The sequence below is a fragment of the Protomyctophum bolini genome (genome assembly GCF_963924005.1).
Source record: "Protomyctophum bolini genome assembly, chromosome: 14".
Lineage (NCBI taxonomy): Eukaryota > Metazoa > Chordata > Actinopteri > Myctophiformes > Myctophidae > Protomyctophum > Protomyctophum bolini.
This window is the reverse complement of record NC_137875.1, coordinates 37504849-37529294: the sequence shown is the minus strand read 5'-3', so window position 1 is coordinate 37529294 and position 24446 is coordinate 37504849. Positions and strand designations below refer to the sequence as shown.

The 24446-nt window shown below is 43.6% G+C and overlaps 1 protein-coding gene across 2 annotated transcripts; it reads left to right on the top strand.

Annotated features, from left to right (window-relative positions):
* Positions 1-1689: 1689 nt before the first annotated feature.
* Positions 1690-23437, top strand: ppm1ba (protein phosphatase, Mg2+/Mn2+ dependent, 1Ba). Of its 2 annotated transcripts, XM_080782496.1 has the most exons (6): positions 1690-2051; positions 10836-11767; positions 12431-12548; positions 14330-14441; positions 14821-14878; positions 18306-23437. In XM_080782496.1, the coding sequence occupies exons 2-6, from the start codon at positions 10868-10870 to the stop codon at positions 18333-18335; spliced, it is 1218 nt and encodes a 405-aa protein (XP_080638622.1). In that variant the 5' UTR covers positions 1690-2051; positions 10836-10867; the 3' UTR covers positions 18336-23437. The 2 variants fall into 2 exon arrangements, with proteins under 2 accessions (XP_080638622.1, XP_080638621.1); XM_080782495.1 differs by lacking the exon at positions 18306-23437 and having other exon boundaries at positions 14821-15786.
* The last annotated feature ends 1009 nt before the right edge of the window (positions 23438-24446 follow it).

The window sequence follows — 24446 nt, the reverse complement described above, 5'->3', positions numbered from 1 at the left end:
CTCATTGTGCTAATTACTGAAATTTCCCAGCATGCAACTTTTAGCAACCAAGCCTAATCTCATATGCTAAACATATGAATTACATTTTAATCATAAAGGTTTACAGGAAAAACATTTCTGGGTCTGGTCCACAAGATTCGCTACACCACCAAGATACCCATGTAGGCTACCTGTCTAAATACTTCCTTAATGTCAACGAAGTCCACACCCACAACACCAGAGGGAGTTATTATGCATGTGCAACCCAGATTCGGCACTAACAATTAAGGGACTAAATTCACTTCGCTCCTATATGCCACAAAAATGTGGAACGCCCTACCAACAATCATTAAGACATGCAAATCCCTTGACTCCTTCAAAACGAATACCAAAACTTGACCAACTCGCCCCCGTGAAATGTTTTAATGTAGTTAACAGTTCATTTAGTATTTCCCTCCCTCTCTGAAATCTGAAATGATCTTGTATACAGATTTATTTGATTGTATAGTAGTCGATCTCTGAGTCTATACTACTTCTAGCAGTTCATTTCGTTTTATTAAAAACATATTTCTTCCATGTAGCCCATGTTTTGTAATGGGATCATCATGCTATTATGCTTGTGGATATACAGACTGAACTTAACAATGATACATTAATATGATAATACCTTTTATGTAATCACCAACATGAAATTATTTGATATTTACAGCTAGGTAGAGTAGTGGGGCGAGATGGAAAAGGGCGACCGTACCTGTTACCCATCAAAACCACTCTCAAAGGGCACCTACGAGGCCTGCAATTCGAAACTGATCCCCGTAAAATCTGAATCCCCACCCACCCCTTTTCCTGCTCACTGTATCTCTTTTCCCTTATTACAGATTTCCTGTTTTTGGCTATATAGAAGTGTATATTTGTACGTCTCTAAATGTTATGATGAATTGAAAATGGTGGACCCTATTGTAAACAAGTGTAATGCTTTAGGCATGGTGTCGTCCACAGTTAACAGTTTTGTATTGAGTTGTGGTTGAAATGTACTGTAATTCTCCAAACTGTTGATAAATACTTCAATTAATCAATCAATCAAAGGATTAACATGGGCCCTGCCTATTGGGGTGTACAGCATGTTTTTGACACCCAATGTGACAAGTTCCAAAGGTCAACTCAGACGTGTTTCCACGTCTGAAAACAAACTTCATGGTAGAAACGGATAGGCCTACTGTAGAAAATGTCATGCTGTAGTGAGCTTTTTTGATGAATTGAACAAGGTGGACCCTCTTGTAAACAAGTGTAATGCTTAATTGGGTCGCCCACTCACAGTTAACAGTCTTTGTATTGAGTTTGTGCTTGAAATATACTGTAATTCTGCAAACTGTTAATACATTTCAATCAATCAATCAAAAAGTCACTCATAAGAGTAAAAGTGACACACACACACGCACACGCACACGCACACGCACGCACACACACACACACACACACACACACACACACACACACACACACACACACACACACACACACACACACACACACACACACACACACACACACACACTTTATTGTCATTGTTTACAATATTTTGAAGGCAGGTCTCATTGACTGCTACACAGACCAATCACGTCTCACCTTGGACCTGGCACGTGACGAATCAACGAAGAGAACCATCGCAGAGAACCCTCCCCCAAACTGGATGTTGAGAATGAGAAAGAACGTCATCTGCTTCTGCTTCCATACATTTAGCCTTAGCAATTAGCTTGGATAGGATACCAGTTATCGCCTCGTCTTTACTTCTAAATTAGCCACATGTGTTACTGTTGCTCACATTGACAAAGCCAGACATGTATATAAAATCCGCAACCCACTGTAGAGACATGCGGAAGGGAGAATTGATCGCGTGAAATCAATGCTGGCTAGCTTCATCGATGCTAGCAAATGAGCAGAGGAGGGTGAAAAAGCGACCGTGGCTATCATTAGCTATCTAAACACAGCTAAGACAGCTTTCCCTCGATCATTGTTGACGCTGAAGACGCAAAGAGAGGACTGGCACGTCCGATTTCAGTGCTATTATAGAAGTAAGTAACGTTTTTAAATGTAACTTGGGAGAAGAAGTCGGGGTAGTGGCTAATAATCGTAATATCTGCAGTAAACGGTCAATTCTAACACAAGCTGGACATTGGCTCGTAGAGAGAGCGCATTAATTGACAACTGTGTGTGTGTACCCAGATGGTACAGTGGCCTCATTTTGAACTCCTATCATTGGGATGGCAAGGCAACATGATGAAGAATGGCATGTCGTTGTCAACTCTTTGTTTTGCGTCTCTTGCTTCTCGGCTGTCATGGTTGGTTTTGTCACAGCTTAGCTGCACACAGCCACATACTTTGATATCACAGGTGTTGCTGCTTCCATAATGAACTGTAGTTACAGTTGTGATACAATTCACTGTAGGGCCGCTGCCAGGAGACATGGTACACTGACCATAGGGTCAACTCTACAGAACACTGACTCTTTTGAAAAGTTGGTCAGCTGACCTGCATGCAGAGTTCTGTCTTTGACAGTGGCTCACAATGTTATGGAGGGATTATAAAATCACCACTTGGTTAATGTCTATCTGGCTCATTTGCTCTTTAGACTTGTTAAACACGTAGTCTACATTTTTATTGGAATGTGGTCATTTTATTGGGTTGCGTCTGTGGTCTTTGAGTCCTGAAATGGCACCATATCATTGGTGGCATGTTTATGTTGGCGCCTCGGTGTGAAATCCTGCCCCAGTCACAACTTTAAGCACTGTCCGTAGACTTCAGTTCAGCTATACAATTTCAGATATCCAGCTTTAGAAACTTAGATATGATGAGTGGGAAATATATTGCACATGTGATGAACATCTAATCTGTTTCAATGTATGGGGCTATCAAGGCCAGAAAGTAGTTTTTGCCACTCGGTAGACGTTCCCGCATAACTTCCGGGTATAATGATGATGTCACGCACACACTCCCTATTACTTCTGTTTTCAGAGTACTTTAGAGTAGTTTAAGGTTGGTATTGAGATAGTAAAGCACCTTATCTATGATTTTCCCCAGGATAAAAGCTCATATCTGGATTACTGTATGTGTGTGTGTGCGCATGTCAATTGTAAACACATTAATTGATTTATGACACAAACACACACACACGCCTGTCCTGCATGACCTGTGCTCTCCAGTTACTAATGCAGATTGTTTTTTGTCATACAATAACATATTTCCCTGTTTCTTTCACTCAACTGAATTCTGAGCTCTGGGAGCAGAGTTGAAGGCAGGCCAGTTTTCTGCATGGGAAAGAGAGAATAAGGCACACAAAATTACCTCTCACTGAGAATCTTTTCATGGTCCAGTATTATTACACTACTACCGCATTGGTTCTCTTTGGGACCGGTCAGATCGTCTCCGATCCGGCCTTGCCTTATGATGAACTTGAAGGCCAGAGAGGCAGACGCCGCCCGCTTCTACACTGTCTGGAGCCGTCTTCTTAAGCTCTGTCTGCACAGAGCACTCGTGCCAGGAAACTGCCGCTTAGTTGATACAGACTTCAATGTCTGCATGAAGATGAGTCATCAAAGATGGGGTATAAGTTATCCCTGATGTGATCGACCAGTTGTCCTTGTACAAAAAGCCTCTACTGTCCCATGGGGTCCTCCTACCGCAGATGTTACACTTACAGTAACCGCTGCTATGCACTACCGGCCAGCAAATCTTGGGAGCAAGCTCTTGTTCAGGTTTCCCAGTTATGTTATCGCTCTGGATTAAGAGCGTCTGCTAAATGCCTAAATTGTAAATTGTTGATGCCAGGGCTTTGGTAGACTAGTAGGAACCATGATATTGAATTCAGAAATTGTCGCGGTTTGTTACTGGTGGTTGGTTGGTTCTCAAGTTAATGTAACTGTTGACTTATTATTTCTGCCAGGTCGGACAACCGAAGGCCTGAGAACTATGTTTTCACCCCTGTCTGTCCATCCACATGTGTGTGTGTCCGGTCATCTGTCTGTGTGCACATTATTTCTGCTCTATGTGGAGTCATGGGATCAAGTGAAGATGTATCCGATTTTTCATATTCCATTCCGATTGACTAGTTGACTACATTGACTTCCAAAGTTTGTGGGCCCTGGGAATTTATTTTCCAGCGTGAAGAACTCTATATCAAACAAGCAAAGCATCTTGCTCGACTGACATTTAACTCGTGGTTGGTTTGGTTGGGGATTATTTCTCCTAGTCTCTGACTTCACTGTATGGGTGTTGACTTGTTTTTCCTTTTTTGTGGAAACCCTATCAAACTACATCAATTCTTTCTTGGCCCTTGAACCAGCATAAAATTGACCTAAGTTCAGATTGCAAGCTTATGTTCTATCTTATTCCAGTAACTGTGTCTTGATTATGCCCCCTCGCTGGCCCTGACTGGCCAATGGGACTTCTAAGAAAGTCTTTATCAGGATGTGAAATCAGAAACACTAAGTACAGCCGGGACACATAAAAAACAATTTGCTTTGGCTCATGGTGCCTTGACAACCCGACATAAAACAATATAACACTTAAGTCATGGCGACAGGCGAGGTACTTGGCCATAACAGTATAGGAATCACAGTGGCGTGTTGGGACGTTACAGAGCATACATTGAGAGAGTGGACAAGGACAGACCCTAGAGACATACAGACATGCAGTAAAGTAAGACTCAAAGCTGGATATTGAATAGTAGGGGAACTACTTGCACTTTGTGAGTCCTGTGTAGCCTATTGTGGTACTACTGTATGCAAATTCAATGCAGTTATGGCCTTGTTACAGTACAGACTTAAATCGTCGTTCAGAGTCTGACAACAAAAGGGCAACATTATTGTTGCCCTAATATTCAGTTGGGAGTCTGGTCTACTGGTTATTCCTGTGTTGATAACGGAGACAATCCCTCGGTACTGTATTAACACCACTAATAGCCTACTGCTCATTATTTTAAATCCTAGCCTTATCATCATGACATGTTGCGTGCATCATCATCTCCCACAACTACATATATGTTACATTGCTACAAACACAGTAGCCTGGCATTGCCAGACTACGTGATCAGTCTGGCAATGTCCAGGCTACAAAAAAACACAGTCCCTTTGCCGTCATTGCTATTACAAACGAGCTATTTGAATAGACACCTGTTGTTGGCCTACCATGTGATATAACGGAATACGAGGCAGGAGCTTATCATTTGATAACACCGAGCAGTAGCATGTTCTAACTTGTAGCCAGAGAGGGGCTTGTATGTGTGTGTGTGTGTGTGTGTGTGTTTGTGTGTGTGTATTTGTGTAAGTGAAAAGGGGTCATAGCTGTGTTCAGTCTGTGGTGTACATTTGACAAGCTAATCTGGCCCTGCGTGGATCCCATCAGCAGCTGACCGCTAAATCAAATTAGCTTGTTAAAGCTAGCCCTCCCGGTCCCAAAGCCTGAGGCTTGCAATCGCTCCAGATCCACTAGCTTGCCTATTTCCCCACTTACTCACACCAAACAAAATGCAATTAGTCATACCCTCAGTATGCAGGGTCTGTGTGTACAGTACGTGTCTTAGAGAGAGCAGATGGGCAACTGGTTCCGTTATTTTTGCGCACGACGCCTGCACTCATGCACTCGCACGCAGATGGCAGCTTCAGTGTTTAGTTTACATGATAAAAGTGTGAAGTTTGTGTGTCTACTGATCTTGTATTTGAGGGATGGATCCACCATAAGACAACAGCCGGTCTCTGGGAGACAGAATGAGTGTTTGTTTGTGTTTTGTATAGGTAGTAGCAGGGCAAGTGATTCGGATGGCTGATATTTCCTATAGGCCTTTGAGGTCTCATTCGTGTTAAGCTGCCAAAATGGAATCGGGCAGCACAGTATGTGTGAGTTCCCTTTTGTGCCTGTGCACCTGTTTGTTTGAGCGACAGGTGTGTCAATGCCAGGGTCACTTGTCATCAGCTGCCATTTTTGAAGGACTGTTTAAAACTCACCTTTTTAGTTTTTAGACAGGCCTTTTCCATAGCCGGCTTGGTTCAATGTTGATTCCATTGCTTTATTTTAACTCTATTTTGTCTTACTTTATTAGTGATTTAGTTCTTGATTTGTTTTATTGACTTGACTTGTTTTACTTTTATTGTTGTTAAAGCACTCTGTGACTGTAATTGTCTGTGAAAGGTGCTCTATGAATAAAACTTTACTTACTTACTTACTTACTGTTGGGAATCGCAAGTTATGGCTTGTTTTTAAAGTAAAGGATACAAAACGGGGCTTACAGACAGTCATAGACAGACTATTTTTAATTTTTTCAGTTGATTCCTTTAGAGCTGAACATAATTATTTTGTCCATCGTGTTTGTGACCACAATTTGGCAAATTGATTACAATTGATAGCCTATCAATGTTGCAGGAGCCACAGATGCACCTCCAATGTTTCTGTACCGGTAGTTATTCATCTCTAATGGCAATTATGACACTGATCACACAATAGTCTTGCACCTGGTGATGATGCCGTGTGGCTGGAATCAATCTGTGTCCATTCCTCCCAAATCCATTCCCAATCATATATTTGATAACGGGCATTAGTGTGTTGTGTCCTGTATTCCAGCATCATCAAAGTGAGCAATTAGCCCTTCACTAAATCCCACCCCAAAAGGCGATTGTCCAATGGCAATCCAAATAGTTTAGCAACAGTTGCTATGCAGGTCAAGCTTTCTTAGCTGCTAACGTGCCTAGTGGACAAGGATGAGTTGGGGAGGGACTTAGTGAAATAGAAAAAGTGTCCCTCGGGCTCGGGTGCCGTTTCTTCCTACGCTTTGATGGCAATTGGATGATTTGAGGCATTTTGTTCCAAAAATGTGTTTTGCAAAATTCATATACAAACAAATGGATCACACAGTACATACTTAGACAATAAAGAAACAGTGCCAACAGAAGGCCACCAGTCATAGTTCCAAGAGGCATCACATCACACTTTATGCATGGAACTGAGACGGGGCCTTCTTGTTCATAAGTCCTATACTTATAGGAACAAACTCTTGAGGTCCTAGCCTGCAGTGAAGGTACCATGTACCGTCGCCCAGATGGTAAAAGATGGTAATGGCTGTGTAACGGGTGTGTATTGTCCGTAGTAATAGCTTTCCCCTTCCTGAGTACCCGGGTCTCATACATTGAAGTCATACTCTCAAATCGTATCCCAGCTATATCGGACAGATCTGTGTTGACCACATGACTATAGAGATAGTGTGTAACGATTTGCAGGATCATCAAGTAATATAAAAAAAAATGTGTTTTACAAAAGTCGGCCTCCTGGTGGCGCTATAACAGGCCGTTCTGGACCAGAACTGGTCCATCGTTGGTATCTAGGGAGTGTGTGTGCAAAGTTTGGCGGCGACCGGGTTAACGGTGCCGGAGATTAGCTGTTAACAGACGGACGGACACACACACACACACACACACACCCCTTCGACCTGGTGGAGACAATAATAATATCCTGCCATACTTTATTAGGCTATTATTTGGTCCTGTCCTGTGACATTAAACTTTGTTCTTCTCAGACATTAATTTTTACATATTTCGGCTTTATGGTCTCCCAATTTTGTCCCTTAATTGGAGCCAGTTCATGACGAAATGGGGGCTTGTACGGGATTTGAATCGGCAGCAGAGCTGAGCTATGTCCACATCCTGCTGGAAGACACTGGAAGGTTGTGTGAACGTGTGACTGGGGCGAGTGCAGACACAAGCTGCAAAGACTGCAGTCATCCATTACTACAGTGGAGTAATTAACTGTTAATGGACAACTAGCTGAGTGCTCCTTAAACTGCAGTCAGTAGTGAGGTGGTTGCCACCCCGTAACGCTAACACTGCTTTAGATTTGCATCACAGATCAGAAAAAGAGAATGTGTGGTTTGGTCCACCACAACCCGAACAACAATGACTGCAGACAACACGGCATCCTCATGGAGGGAGAGACTATCTCAGACTCACAGAAGAAAGTTGTGGGTATTTGGAGGTGATATAGATAGTGTCGTGGGCTGGCTACTTTTCTATAAAGATTTTGTAGCCATAAAATAATCTGTGGTACACAATAAGATCACCAGGGGCCACTGTGTGTGTGTGTGTGTGTGTGTGTGTGTGTGTGTGTGTGTGTGTGTGTGTGTGTGTGTGTGTGTGTGTGTGTGTGTGTGGGGGGGGTGTGTCATTTACAGTAAAGATTTGCCATTTCTCGTAGAGAAATTACGATAATCTCAAAGGCATCGCCTGTTCTGGCAGGGCTCCGGGGTGGACCGTGAGGCACACTACAGAGTATAACGTCTTAATTAAATTAATGGCTTTTAAAATGGATGGTAGCAAAACTATAATATGGCCATGCTTCTTTAATCTTTATGGTACTCCATTTGAGTCACGCAGGGACAGGCCAGGGTAGAAGCTCTTCTGAGTGGGCAAAGGCCAGGTAATAACGATGAAAGTGACAAAGCCGAGTCAATTCATCTGTAAGAGTGAGTATGCTGCTTGTGCATCTGCTGGCAGTCCACCAATGTCCATCGATGGAGTCAATTGGGTGGCTGTGTTGACTCTAGACTTGATAAAACACACTGGACCAGTGCAGCAGATGACATGGCACCCCAAATCGGCACTGACACTTTGTGCTTCCGTATATAGATGTACCGGTATATAGAAGTTCCTGATGTCACTTGCTCATCCCCTGGTTGCGGAAGTAAATTCTCTATGGAGAATAACATTGGGTCATCTTAAAAATAATTGTGGTCCAAAATTAAACAAACTGTCTCTGCGATATTGTCAGAGAGGTGTCTCTCTATCGTTTAAGTCATTGTGATACTGTTTCTAGTGAAAATCCTACTAATTCGCCGGCGGTAACATTAGCATTTTCTCGCAGTCGGCTGATACTTCATATCCATATTAAAAACGGTCATAGCCGTCATCACAGAAATGTGATGCGCGCTCAGCACATTTGGGCAAGTGGCTATGGTCGAATTTAGCCAAAGAAGTGTTTTTCGTGCAAAACTAATGCTCGGAATGGATTCAGAATCATGAAAACCCCCTAGTTTGACACGTCACATAATTACATTTAGAAAATGTTGCCTTATATAGGTTGTCAATGGTGGCCATATGGATTTGGCCGTTGCGGCGACCGGCTGAGGCGCCCCTAGCTAAATCATTAGAGCATGCCCTGAGCTACATCTGTGCAAACTTTGCTGCTTTTAGACAAATTTGCATGAAATATCCCTCCCTACGCTCCAGTGCCGCATGCTGATCACGCCCCATTGATAAAATATTTTTGTGTATAAGTGTATGGTAAATAACATACTTTTCAGGACATTTCTGTATGGTAAATCTTTTTTTTTTAGTGGTTTCATGAAATATTCTAATATTTTCAGATGTGGATTTTTGATTTTCATTAGCTGTATGCCATAATCATCCAGACTAAAACAAAAAAAGGTTTTAAATATTTAACTTTATGCACAACGAATCTAGAATATATTAACGTTACATTTTTTGAATTATATTACGGAGGAAAATGAACTTTTCCACGATATTCAATATTCAACACACACACACACACACACACACACACACACACACACACACACACACACACACACACTATTCAAGGCAAGTATCTGCAGCTCGATGGGACAAAATTGTGCTTATAAGAAAGTCTTGTTAAAAACTTGACCTCACGTATTATAGCCTGAAATCGAACCATTCTTCTGATGACCACCGGTGCTCATTTAACCCATTCTGACCTGAGATCAGATTCATACGAGGTTTCCACTGGACAACACACTGGTCTGATTAACCCATTCTGACCTGAGATCAGATTCTAAAAATTTCAGTCGTTCTTCGATTTTTCAAAAATAGCAGACCTACAAGCTCGTAGCGCGCCACTCGGTGGCGCGCTATGAGCTTGTAGATCTGCTATTTTTCAATAGCTAAAGCATAACATGATGCCAACACCGAAATGGGTTCCCGGTCAGAATGGGTTAAACATTTACAACTGTCATAGTGCAGTTTTCACATCCCTGCATAGGCTAACCGGCCATTAACTTGCTTGTAATGAGCGTTTATTGCCAGGCATTTTCGGACATTCTGCACTACTCTGAGAGCAATTTTCCAATGTTAAGAGCTCTGTTAAGCAGTGTGTCAATCATATGTAGTGTCATTACATAGCCAATTAACATGAGCTGGCTATGGGTTTACCACTCTGTTGGAAGAGGCTGATATTGCCATTCATTTAGCTAATGCAGTCAGGGACAGATCATTCTATGCATCATTTCCATTGCGCCACAGTTTTTTAATGCTCTTAGCAGCCTATTACCTCTGGCCAAAGAAGCTTTTAAAGGTTGCTATCCAATCTCTCTGAGCATGAACTAGAAAGGCAGAAGGGCTATTTCTGGAGTATGATGCGCTGTGCTCACTATTTTTGATTGAATTATTAGTTTTAGGCCCAGCAAGTGAATAGTAACAGAAAATAAGACCCAGTTTTAACTTTTATTTAAAACCCTATGCTAGTTATGAAAGATTAAAAATATTCTCCCTCGGGCCCGGACGGTTAGCTCAACCGTCTGGGCACCTAATACTGTATATATTCTTTCAGAAGACTTTATTTATTTCGACGTCAGGCCTAAGATTATGATTATGCTTGTTCATGATGCAGTGTTGCTGAGTCTGTACTGCCTTTACTAATGCGATTGTTTTTTATGTTGCACGGTATGCTGCAAAAACCAACTGCCCTCAGGGGGGACAAATAAAGTTCAAGTTGAATCCATTGGTCTGTGGAGGTCTATATCTCCCTCACTCTCTCTCCGTCCTTCCTCCATATACTTTTAGGGTAGAGGTGGACTCCGTATAGGGTCAGAGCTATGGGGGCCTTCCTGGACAAGCCCAAGACGGACAAGCACAACACGCGCGGCGAGGGCAACGGTCTGCGCTACGGCCTGAGCTCCATGCAGGGCTGGCGGGTGGAGATGGAGGACGCGCACACGGCCGCCGTGGGGCTCCCCGCGCCCGGCCTGGCCGACTGGTCCTTCTTCGCCGTCTACGACGGCCACGCCGGCTCCCGCGTGGCCAACTACTGCTCCAAGCACCTCCTGGAGCACATGATCAACGCCAGCTCGGCGGCGGTGGAGGAGGAGGAGGAGTCCGCCACGGACGGGGCCGCGGCGGCGGGGGGGGGGGACTCTCCCCCGGCCCTGACCCAGCCCAAGGTGGACGCGGTGAAGGCCGGCATCCGCGACGGCTTCCTGCGCATCGACGAGCACATGCGGAGCTTCTCCGACCTGCGGAACGGCATGGACCGCAGCGGCTCCACGGCCGTGGGCGTGCTGCTCTCCCCCGACCACCTGTTCTTCATCAACTGCGGCGACTCGCGCGCCGTGCTCTGCCGCGACGCGGCCGTCTGCTTCTCCACGCAGGACCACAAGCCGTGCAACCCGCGGGAGAAGGAGCGCATCCAGAACGCCGGCGGCTCGGTGATGATCCAGCGGGTGAACGGCTCGCTGGCCGTGTCCCGCGCCCTGGGCGACTTCGACTACAAGTGCGTGGACGGCAAGGGCCCCACGGAGCAGCTGGTGAGCCCCGAGCCCGAGGTGTACGAGATGGCGCGCTCCCCCGAGCACGATCAGTTCGTGGTGCTGGCGTGCGACGGCATCTGGGACGTCATGTCCAACGAGGAGCTGTGCGAGTTCGTCGGCACCCGGCTGGAGGTGTCCAGCGACCTGGAGAGGATCTGCGACGAGGTGGTGGACACGTGCCTCCACAAGGTGTGTGTGTGTGTTTGTGTATGAGAGGAGTGGACGTGCATGTGTGTGTGTGTTGGCATATGCATGTTATAGTCTTTTTCAGAGACAGACGGAGATACATTTTTTTTAATTTAGATATTGGTGTGCCCTTTAACCCATTTTGGTGTTTTAAAAATTATGTTATAATTTAGCTATTGAAAAATAGCAGATCTACAAGCTCATACTCTACTTGTTCACCCGTGTGAACTGAGTTGCACCACTCGGTTCACACGGGTGTGCTTTTTGAAAAATCGTTAAATGTAGTGCAAATCATTGAATATATATATTTCAGAGCGAACATTTTTAACTAAAATATTTGCTTCCGGGGCGTCCCTGGAACTACATATTTTCAGATGGGGGTCCGTGGCCCAATAGAGATAATTCTGGGGGTCCTTGACATGACATGAAAAAGGATGAGCACCACTGACATCGAAACATAGGTTTTTCAGATTTTTCAAATTTATTTAGAAGCCTTTTTTTTAATCAACCTCAGTCCAAAATGGATTGACTGACTGTCACTGTCACTTATCACACTTTAACACACACAACACAGACCTTTCTTTCTTTCTTTCTTTCTTTCTTTCACGTTCAGCGCACACAGATTAACTCCCCTCTCTCCCATCCCTCTCTCTCTCTCCGTCCTAGGGGAGTCGGGATAACATGAGTGTTGTGTTGGTGTGTTTGCCCGGCGCTCCCAAAGTGTCAGAGGAAGCCGTGAGGAGAGACGCAGAGCTCAACACATACCTGGAGACAAGAGTGGAAGGTGAGATGCAAACCCCCCCCCCCCCCCTTCACTATACTCAATGTAGCCTGTAATAATGTCTGCAATGCCGGTTGCATGGGGAGCTATTATCATTGGAGTAATACATCTAGGAGTATTTAGGAGTTAATTGAAGTTTGCACCACACAGTTACAGTTTTTTTTGTATAACTATTTACACCATGCAGTTACAGATGCCCTTAAAATCGTGACGATTAACAGTTCTACTGCGAATCACGCTTAACCCGCATTTTAATAAAAATATTCTACGCTGCCGAGATTGTTTTTATTACCTTTTAGAGCACACGCTGAAGTATTTGGGGCGTTTGATCCGTGAAAGTCCGGCGAAAAAACGTTCGTCCGTTTGTTATGAACGATCGAACGACCACCCGCCATCTTAGTGCGCCACAAGACCGCCCCCCACAAGACCCTCCTCCATGAGGCGTCGTACCCCGTTCATTTGCATTGGCCTCAATTTCCCAGAAGCCCTATAGCAGCCCACAGCATGTGTTGATTTCCGGTTTCGTCATCATAACATGAAGGTCTCGTCTCCAGCTCCGCGGCAAAGACGGAGTTTCTTTTTAATTGTTAGAATACAATTAGCGGCCGTCAAACTGTTAATAATAAGCTTGAACTTGATGAATTGCAGGCCTCTTGACAACCGTTAGTGACGGCATATCTTTTGTTTTCATGTCAATTGGTGACAAATAGCTCCTTCCACCATTGGCATTAGGAGGTAGTAGGACAATCAAGAAGGAGGTGCATCTTGCAAAAATATACATGGGCAAGTGAAAAAGTAGCTGGCCAGACATGATGTAACGTATGGCAGCTGGCCCTTGTGGAATAAACTGAATTGTTAGCAGTAAAAAAATAAAAATAAAGTCTTTGTTGTTTTATTTATTCATAGTTCAAGATAAAACCTTCAAGCAAGCATTACCCTCTCTTCATTCCTTCTGCTCTCCTCCCCTCCCCGTGTCACATTTCATTCCGTCCCACTCCGGATGACTGAGCAAAGTCTTCCGTCTCAGTCAGTTATGTGTGCTTCTCTTCCCCTGGTTACAGGTAGTGAGTCAACACCCTGGGGAGCTTCAATTATTGCTGCAGGGAACCACATTTTGACATTCTGGGACATTTGTTTTGTTTTATCACTCGAGGGCCTAATTTGGGACACTGTAACTGTTTTAGAAACCAAGGCTTAGAGTAGAGAGGAAAAGGCTCATTGTTTTGGGTCAGAATAAAGACGGACAATGTGGAACTGTGGATGGGGATGACTTCAAACCGTAGTCTGAGACGATGAATGTTGCACCAGTTTCAAGTGTGTGAAAGCCATAACAGATTGCGGTAAGGTGTATAATGGAGTGTGAATGTGTAAGCCAAGGCTTTGGCTAATGTTTGGGTGAAGTAGTGTGAATGATTGGCCCCAGGGAGCTGCTCCTGCTCCTGCCAGATGGAGAGACGGAGGGAAAGAAAATGAGGGAAAGAGAGAGAGAGAGAGAGAGAGAGAGAGAGAGGAATGCTCTGGCTGAACATTTAACTGGCCTTGTGCCACTCCCAACTATTAGACTGCAGGCCTCTCTCTCTCTCTCTCTCTCTCTCTCTCTCTCTCTCTCTTTTTCTAATTCTCATTTGTTGCAGCTGGCAGCTGCCTTCTCCCCCCCCATCTTCGTCTTTTACCCACAACTCACAGGTCTGCTTAGTAGTCAATGACATTTTTTTCCTTTTCTTTCTGTGCTTCCAACATTGCTGATGAACGCTGACCCCTGTCTGTCTCACCGTGTCGTGCAGAGATCCTGTCTCGGTCAGGGGAGGACGGCGTGCCCGATCTGGTGACTGTAATGAGGAACCTGTCCACTGAGACGATCCCCAACCTGCCACCAGGGGGTGGCTTAGCCAGCAAGTAAGGTTCCCACTTTTCCCACACAAACACATTTACCTTCTTGTGCTGAATAATAATATGACCCGACTCGGGGACCACCATAACTCTTAACCCATTCTGAACGGGAACCCGTTTTGGTGTTAGCATCATGTTATGCTTTAGCTATTGAAAAATAGCAGATCTACAAGCTCATAGTGCGCCACCGAGTGGCGCGCTACGAGCTTGTAGGTCTGCTATTTTTGAAAAATCGAAGAGCGACTGACATTTTTTAGAATCTGATCTCAGGTCAGAATGGGTTCATCAGACCAGTGTGTGTCCATAGTGAAAACCTCGTATGAATCTGATCTCAGGTCAGAATGGGTTAATAACTGTGTGTGTCCCGTGCTCTTCCCCTTTGCAGACGCAGTGTTATTGAAGCAGTATATCACCGTCTGAACCCTCACAGGGAAGAGGATGGGGTGAGTATCCATGCATTGCACAGAGGGATTATGTCCATGCATACCGCTTGAAACCCCATAGGGTTTAGCGTAGGAGTCCCGCAGGGCTCCATGCTAGTAGTCTTTCTGTTGTTACGGTGGGAAAGCTTTCACTGAAAATAGCCCGATCGACCAGCTCACAATGTGTTGCGCGACGCGATGTGCTGTGAGCGGGTCGATCTGATATCTCTAATCCTTTTTTTTGTTCCAAAGCATCCGTTTGAATGAATCATGAATTGGAACCAATTTTCTCTTTTTTGATTTAAAAAAAACTATGTATGAACTAGCAATGTTGTGATGTCTGTATTGCATAACCACGCCCAGTGGTTTGGCATGTTTTGTCCGTTGACTATGACTCGCGGTATGACTCGCTTGACATTACTGTCGTCTATTTTCCAAAGCATATACTGTGGTTTCTTAGATTTTCGAGGAAACCATTTGGATTGGAAGAATATGTTATGAAAATGTATTTGCATGGAATGTAACCCACCAACGCGCTGCATACAACTGAGCTGTTATTTTTAGTTTTTGTTATCATTGAACTTTAATGCATTTTATAGTCTCCAGAGAAAAGACTGATTCTCAAAAAATCCCTAACTCAATGATTTCATAATTCTATTTGGCCACTATTGCGTTCGTAATGTTGTAATAACAAACAACGAAACAAATGGTAAGTCAAAAAACGTAGCCATCGATGGGAAATCGGTGTACGTTTATATGCACAGTATATGGCCAAAGCCATCATGTATTGATGACAATATAGCTCTTTAACCCATTCTGACCTGAGATCAGATTCATACGAGGTTTCCACTGGACACACACTGGTCTGATGAACCCGTTCTGACCTGAGATCAGATTCTAAAAATGTCAGTCGTTCTTCGATTTTTCAAAAATAGCAGACCTACAAGCTCGTAGCGCGCCACTCGGTGGCGCGCTATGAGCTTGTAGATCTGCTATTTTTCAATAGCTAAAGCATAACATGATGCTGGCACCAAAATGGGTTCCCGGTCAGAATGGGTTAAGCGCTAAACCAGAAAATCACAGATCTACAAGTTCTCATCCCGTCACTCACGATGCCACACATTTTGAGCCGTGTGGATCTGTTTTTACAGAATGTTTGATAGTTTTCACCTATTATGACATGCCCAGAATTGGGAAGCTATAGTGTTGATGAGAATGGAGCAATATCACACGTCATTGCAAATGGAATGATTCAATACAAATGCACTCATCCAAGAATACAGGTGATTTCTGAAAAGGTGAAGGCAATGCACACCATTTACTAATGTACATGATGTACAAGACAAAGCAGGTATTATTTTAGTAATAAGAAGTACTTTAGAATGCTTGATATTCCAACATGTTATCTCAATAATCTCACATCAAATATTTTCCAGATCAGGCAGATAAAAACCTGGGTTCTCTCAGACTGTTGGACTTGGTTTCACAGTCACTCTTCCTTCTAGTTCCCTGTCACTGTTTGCATTGAGCGTGCTGTATTTGTTCCCTGGAAGCATTCTTCTATGGTGTTGTTTTAGCATGTCTGCTCATTTGGGTCGTCATTATCAAACCACTGTCTGGAATCTGGATTTGGTGAGCAGCTCCCAGGATGAGAGATGAGAGTAATGCACACATACAGCATGTGCATTGGAGATGGGGTGTTACCATTTGTCCTGGCTGTGTGTGTGTGTGGGGGTGCGTGCACGTTTACGAAAGAGGACTCGTGTTCTCTTGTGTTGTCTTGGTTTAGCTATTTGTCCTGGCTGTGTGTGTGTGTGTGTGTGTGGGTGCATGCACGTTTACGAAAGAGGACTCGTCTTCTCTTGTGTTGTCTTGGTTTCTCCAACACACGTGTGCACACTTTTTACCGCTTTGTCATGAGCAATAGTTGGGACCAATTACATGAAGATGGTTGAAGTCGTTCTTTAAATACACTCAACGATGCTCATTCTTTGCTGTTTTAAAATTGCATTTAATATTAGTCCCTTTTATCCGTAATACAAATGCCCATTGCTCCTGGTTCATATGCTGTCACAGTCTGTGTATTTTTGGAGCAATGGGAGTTTGTTTTCGGCATAACCAGAATAATGGGCTTTTGGTCCAATTGGCTATTTTCTATTTATCTTTATTTTATTTTTAGGCAGGCAGTGGTATAATGATGAAAGCTAATAATGCTAGCAGGTTAATATTCAGTTAACGGAAGGAAGCATTGAAAAAGCACGGTTAGATTCAAAACGCTGTGCTAAAAGGTTGTACGCACAACATCCTCACCAACACTGGGGATAAGGGTTGTGTAGCCGTGTCTAACTGTGTGTTCACCCTCTGATTAACGCAGCCCTCCTGTTTCATTTGGTAAGTGACCCCATATATAACTGTTACCCCCCCCCCCCCCCCACCCCTTTCCTGACTCAAGTACACATTTTCAGATTCACATAGACACATAACACATGGAAACACACACAGGCATGTCAGTGACCACCTACTGTGCGTACTATCACCCCTCCCTCCCTCGTCATCAGTCTTTCCTCTGCTCAGAACCACTCTATAGCATGTGGAGATCCATTTAGAGTCAAAGGGCGTGTGTGTGTGTGTGTGTGTGTGTGTGTGAGAGAAAGCGCGAGTGTTCTCTTGTTTGTCTCTTTATGACTTGATACACGCACAATCTTACACATACATACACACGCATGCACCACTGTGTCTCACTCCCACCCTTTTCCACGATTGCACGCATACTTGTATGACTCCCTGGGAAGAAAAAGAAAATAAACAGAATAGTATGTTAACCGCTGTGGGATTTATGTTGTTTTGTCCTCTGAAGTTTGAGAGTGTTCCTGGCTTCACCCTACTCTTCTCTCCCGCTTTCTTAACTTTTTTTCATCCGTGTCAGCTCTAGGAAAACCTGGCCTTGGCAGTCTTAAGTTGGAACAAAAACAACAAATCAAGAGTTTATTAAAGGGGAGCGAAAACCTAGACCAATGTTGATTGTTTGCCGCTGCTGTTAAGGTTATGAACTATTTTAGGCTAAATACAAGTCGGGCAGACCGTAATATGTAAGCAACACAGCTGCAGGCAGCTTATGCAATTAATAATGGGCGTATGATGTTACGATGCTGTTGACAGCTGACCTCTATCAATGCTTGAGCAGCATTAGCATATTGGTTTTTAACCTCCACAGGGCAAAACATGAACAAGGGTCTACGGTTTGTTTACCTTTTTAAGTCCTTTTAGGGGTTGATGACATTGTGTCGGTTTCTCTCCACTCTCTCTTCCCTGTTACCCAACCCTACTCGTTCTCTCCTCTGCCTTCTATTGTCTCACGCCCCTTCTGTCTCTGTCTTCTCCTGCCCATGTCTCTTCCCCCCCCCCCTCTCTCTCTCTCTCTCTCTCTCTCTGTCTATCTCTGCTGCAGAATGGAGCCGAGTTGGAGGACCCCTGGTAGCTGTCGGAGCACAAGAACAAAACCCAGGACTTATACACAACAAGACCACATCCCTATTCACCCCTTTTAGCTTTCTTTAGTTTTGTTTCTTCGTTTTACATTTTCAAATTTCTTTTTCTGCTGTGCTGAGAGATCAATCGGAGCCGGAAATGCCAGTTTTAAAAACTTAAACAAAACACACCTGACCCCATGAGGATCTCAAAACGGGATTGCTTATTTTCTTTTTTTTTCCTGAAACGGAACATGGTGGGGGGGTGGGGACGGACAACTACAAACGGTAGTGTGGAAATACAACCGCACTTATTATACTACAAGAGAAACAAAAGGCGCATGTGTTTTTAAACCCATTGAGTTTTTTTTGCTCTCTTTGTGGTGGCTTGTTTTATTGACATTGTCAAAAATGACTGGAGACACGGGAGCGGCCCCTGGTTTTGATGCTGGCGGACACATTGACTCTGTTGACCCTCAACGGTGCCTTCCTCACACAACCGAGAGAGAGGAGAGACAGCCAGGGACGTCTGTGATTCACTGAATAGATGGAGAGGTGTCTTTCTGGCTGAACTTTTTGGCATTATACTATACTGTAAAGGAGTGCTGAAGTGGAACAAAGTGACAAATGTCAATTGCACCTGCCCCGGCACACCATCCATTCCATAAAGCCACAAAAAGCCAGACTTGCCTCTTTTGAGTTACCCGTGTCACCAGCAAAGCCGTATACGGCCTGGTCCACTTCAGCATGGGGGGCATTAGCTGTTAAACCTTTCACTGGAGGACCACAGACCACAGTCTTCGTCAGATCGTGCGGGGCCTTTTTGCTCGGCTCCTGCAGGCTCACTGGACTCGACCAAAAGCCTGGTGCTAAAGTCTCAGCCGTTTCTCTCTTTTAAAACGGGCAGCACACTTCAAAAGAAGTCAACATTTTTCCCAGCTTGCTGAAGTTCACTGCGGACACGGTTTGTTTTATACTCGATGTGATTCGGCTTTGAGCGCTGAGCGTTCCATTAGTTAAGACCCCCCCCCCCCCTCTCATCCACCATGGAATATGAGTTTCTCACCAGGTCGCGCACGACGTTCGCATCGGTGTCATCTGCAAGAGCTTTGGCCAGTTATATAGGAAATCCTGGAGAAGTGCAAATAACTTGGCTTTCTTCACAATCCTGTCATTTTGTTCTTTAAATTAACGACCATGCTGAACCTGCTTCACCCACGGAACCCCAGATTATATAATAAAGCTCTAAGCCAAGAGGAGAGCACTGTATCTGAGTGGGTGCCAAAGTTGAGTCAGACTGGCCGTGGCTATCTCTCTCCAAGTCCCCATCTGCTACCACCAGGCTGGAACCGACGCATACAGTAACTTGACCAAAGCCAAACCCTGGTTGGGTTTGGAATGGCTGCATGGAGGCGTGTAGAAGAAGGAGTTTTCAAAACCAATGTGTGGCTGCTTTTTTCTTGCACCTCTTTGCCCCACCTTCTCCCCCCTGCTCTCTCTCTCTTCTACTAATTTATGAAACCTTCCTATTTCCATACAGCTTTCTCTCTCACATTTCTGACTCTTTAAAACTTTCCAACAGAATACGAGACGAAATGTTCTGTTGTGTCGGCAAGACGTTGCCAGTCATAAGCTTTTCAGCCTGCTGTTCAATTTAGAAGATAGAAAAATATATAAATATAAATCCATATAAATATATATAGATATATATATATATTTTGATTTGTTTATTTTTCACTTGTATTCTGCACCCATGCCATTTCTTTTTGGCCTGGCTGTGGGGGAGGAAGGGTGAATACAGTGTGAAAGAGTACTGTATGATAAAAAGACACCATCCACAGACAAATTTGGGTTCAAAAGATTGAATCCAAAACCTTTTCCTGCTCTCTCTTCCCTTTCCTCTTTTCCTGAGCATACCCTGTGCACGCACACACAAACAAACAAACAAGCTTTCTAATTACCGCCTGCCTTTTGTGACTAACAAATGTTTCCCGCGGGAGGATCTTGTTTCTGTTTATTTTTTCCAGATGCAACTCGATTGCTCAGACATGTTTTTTATGATTTCCTAATTTGTTTTCGACATATAATTTGTATTATATTTTTAATGCTGTTCTGTATACTGTTGTTGCCATCTCTTGTCTCATAGAGGTGAGGAAAAGATGAAAATGTCACTCAACTACAGTTTGGGAGAGATACGTGGAAGAGGGATTTTTTTGTGTTAAGTACATCATTCTGCAAAGGTAAAGATGGAACGGAATAGGACCTGGATTGTGTTCACACTGTCGGATGTAAACGGTTGGCTCTTTTCGACTGCACGGACTAAGCGAACCGCGTTGTGCCATGTCACTATTTTGCAGGTTCCGGATTTGCTTCCATACACTTTGCCTCGGTTTCAGATACACGTAAACGTCCTCAGAACCGCAAATGGCAGATCTACAAGTTCAAGCTTGTGCGGCCATTTGCAGGACTTTGACGGGTTCTGGGAAGTTCCATGTTATGGAAGGTTACTCGTCGCAGTCCAAAAGAGCCTGTTGTTCCCATTAACGATTAATACACATGAAAGAACAGCGACGTAGGAAACGCGACTCGTGAAGCTTCGGCTTTTCAGCATTTGCAGGTGAAAATACACGTGCATATATTATGTGCGTAATAACATTTTCAGCAGACCCCATTTAGAGATGATATTCACAAAGTACACTTAGTGTTTCAGTCACTCTCCCCATGCTTTCTGAACCAGCAGTATTGGAAGAGGATAGGCCTAACGGAGCTTCCTGGCTTGGTAATGTCCTTGAGGTACACAAACTCTTGGTGCCATTCGACAAAGGTACTTGAATGTGTAGTTATTTTGTTGTTGTGATTGTGTTTTATCGTGATTTATATTTCTTTTTTTGGGGGGAGGGGGGGGGGCATGTTTTCTGCTTGAGGAAAAAAATGTTTTTGTAAAGTGGGGGTTGTATTGGTTGCAGTAGACACTCAGCAGGCATGTTCAGTGTGGGTCAATGGTAAATGCACAACATGAAGTAGAATTGACTTGTAGATCGGTAATAAAATATGCTCTAATCAAAGCCAGAGGGATACACTGTATAGACATTGGACTTGAAGGTGCTCTAAGTGATATTTGTTTGGTTAAAACAAACAGGTTTTCCTTTTTAAAGGAGCACTTAACCCATTTTCAACCTTATCTTCATAATTAGTCTTCACTGATGCTCCATAAGATGGCACAGTTTACGTCTTCTCCCCGTCTCATTTGTGGGCTACGGAAAGTTTAGAAACCTATACCTACCGATGACAATCGATTGGGATTCCACGCTGATAGGAACTCGACTCCAGCCTTCCTCTTCCTGGAAAGCCATCATGCTGAAATTGTAGTACTTTGTTCTTGCATTCATAAACGAATATGAATATGAATTTTATTACCAAAAACCGCCTCCGTATGGCGCAAGTGACGGGCAGGTTTCAGAACCGTTTCACAGCCCTCTGAGACACGGAGTGAGCGCACTGCGGAAATGAATTGTACAATCTTCCATTGAGCATTGCCGAGGATCAATTCTATGAAGATAGGGTTGAAAATGGACGATGTTGTTCTTTAAATCTCAGGGGTGCTGCTGATAGCCTATAGTGGTTAAAGACCACATAGGTTCTGATGCCTGGCAAGCGAGTCCTTGGTTCGATTTCTTGGCTTGGGTGGGCTTTGCTTTGAGTCGCTCGACACAAACTCTCCCCTGGTTCCTGTCTACACTGTAACCATCATAGGCAAGAAAGTAAATAAATACAAAGTTCCAATTGTATATATTTAATTCTGTATGAGTTATCTCTAACTATCTAGCTAACTCTAGCTAATTGGATATTGGTAATGTATTGAATATATACAATATAATATAGAAAATATATTTTCTGTTAACTAAAAAAGCTGGAAATATGGGGGAGACCCGAACACTCTTTAGCAATGATTACTGTTAGAATGTATAACTATTTAACACACAAACATCACTTACAGTACCTTTTTAATTACGTGGCAGTACATTTGACAAAATTACAAGACTCTTGGATTTCTCGTGTGCTTTTCTACCTTTTTAACATTGTGCAAGGTTTCATCCTCCTGAATACTGTCCTCAGTCGTTTGCATTGTTATTATAGCAAACGTACAACTACACAAAGTACGTTATATAACAGACACTGGGCTACAAGGAAGGAAAGGGAGTCTCCTTTTGCCCTCACCTGTTATCCACACTAATGGACTGGATACACTGCTGTGCCACTTGCCATCATCCATCATTAAATGATGAAAGGAGCTCTCTCAGAGCCCTCTTTTTTTCCCCCCAAGGAATATAATTCAACTTGATCCTTTTATTTGATGGTGGGAAAAATATGTAAGCCACGTGCAAGGTTTTGTAAAGATTACTTAATTCCCTTTGATCTGACTTTACTTTTTTTTTAAAGGAGTTTTTCGAAATTGAGTCACACCTGGTCCCCCCCCTTCCAGGATGTAAAGCAAATTTTCCAAAGCAAGTTTGTTTCCCAATTGTAGCAACAAGCAATGTGTCGTGTTTTAGCTGACTTTGAATCACCATAAAGACACCGAGAGACAATGCTTGGAAACTATAGTTTCATGTTTTGTATTTGTACCACATGGGGCCCACAATTTGGAATTTACAGGAGAGACATTTGACATGTATACTAGCTGGGGGGGGCTTGCTGGAAGAAAATGACTCGGTGCTCTTATAAGCCACTCCTGTCTAAAATGCTCATGCTTATATCCGCAAGTATTGATTGACTGACGATATTGATTAACCGTATGATTTTTAACATTTATTGAGATTTATTTATTCAAATGCTTTTTTGCCGTTCTGAGAATAACAAAATGTTTTGAGGACAGATTGAGATTACACGATGACATTTACAGTATACTTGTAGACACCTCCTCCACGTTGACCTTTTAGTTTAGAGTGTGCCGAGGTCCGCTTTCGGGGCGTACAACTACATTACCCAGGTTTCCTTTCCCGTCCCTCTCCCTTTTCCCCCCCGCTACTGCTACTTTCCCATGATATTGTGATGTTTCAGAACATACAGTGAACATAATCTTCAATAAAAGATGGATTTAAGTTCAACTGTTCCTATATGGTTTATTTTTCCATTATGCCGGCTCATGGCTTTGAGTGTATTATGTGTAATGTGCTGAACTATTTGGTGTTCCTTATGAGATGTATGTAGGCCTACTCTCAAGTAAGGGCCGATTCATACTCCTATTTTACAGCTGTTTCGGCGCTGTAGTGCCGAAATTATTTCGGCTCGTCAGAGACTACTTTAGGACGGTACCCGCCCCCCCCCCCCCCGAACCTCAAATGACGTCAAATTGTAGGCTCTACAGAGCCAAACCGACTTTTATTCGGCTCTAAAATAGGAGTATGAATCGGCCCTTAGTCTATGACTTTTTGACATGTGCCATCTATTTCATAGTCTACTTGCCAGCTATAGAGCCCCATTGTGAACCCGGACATGTTGAGTATAGGCTACACCAAGGTTTTATGTTAGAAATGTTGAGTATGGGCCCCCAGCATTTAGAAACTGCTGGATGCTAACTTGCATGATCAATTTTCATAATTGGCATAATATGTGACCATAGAAGGCAAAACAAATTTCATCATTCTTTAATCTTTATGTAGCATTGACGTGTCAAACTAGGGGTTTTTCATGATGCTGAATCAATTCCATGCATTAGTTTCGCAAAACAAAAAAGAAAACGCTCAAAAACGCCACTTGCCCAAATGTACTGATTTGTGGTCAATTATGTAAGTTATCCGGCAGTTTCTACATGCAGGGGAGTGGGGACCCATACTCAACATTTCTAACATAAAACCTTGGCTTGGTGTAGGCCTACTCAATGCCTGGGTTCACATTCTGCCTGGCAAGTGGACTATCAGTGACCTAGAACAATTTCCTCCTCCAGAATACATCTGTTTTTATCGATTTTATTATGCCTCACATTTATGAGCCTTCACAGCCCACTGTTTTGAACACTAGGTTTTCTGTTTCCGTTTGGCAGCTCAGAAGGGGGGGGGGGGGGGGCGGTGCTGAATGTTCAAGCTGTCATGTTTTCACTATGAATAGAATATGTATTTTAT

Bases quoted from the DNA above. Each gene is read 5' to 3' on its own strand.
- ppm1ba (XM_080782495.1), top strand. From the start codon at position 10,868: ATGGGGGCCTTCCTGGACAAGCCCAAGACGGACAAGCACAACACGCGC. The intron at 11,768-12,430 runs GTGTGTGTGTGT...TCTCCGTCCTAG, and splicing joins TGGACACGTGCCTCCACAAG to GGGAGTCGGGATAACATGAG. The intron at 12,549-14,329 runs GTGAGATGCAAA...CGTGTCGTGCAG, and splicing joins CCTGGAGACAAGAGTGGAAG to AGATCCTGTCTCGGTCAGGG.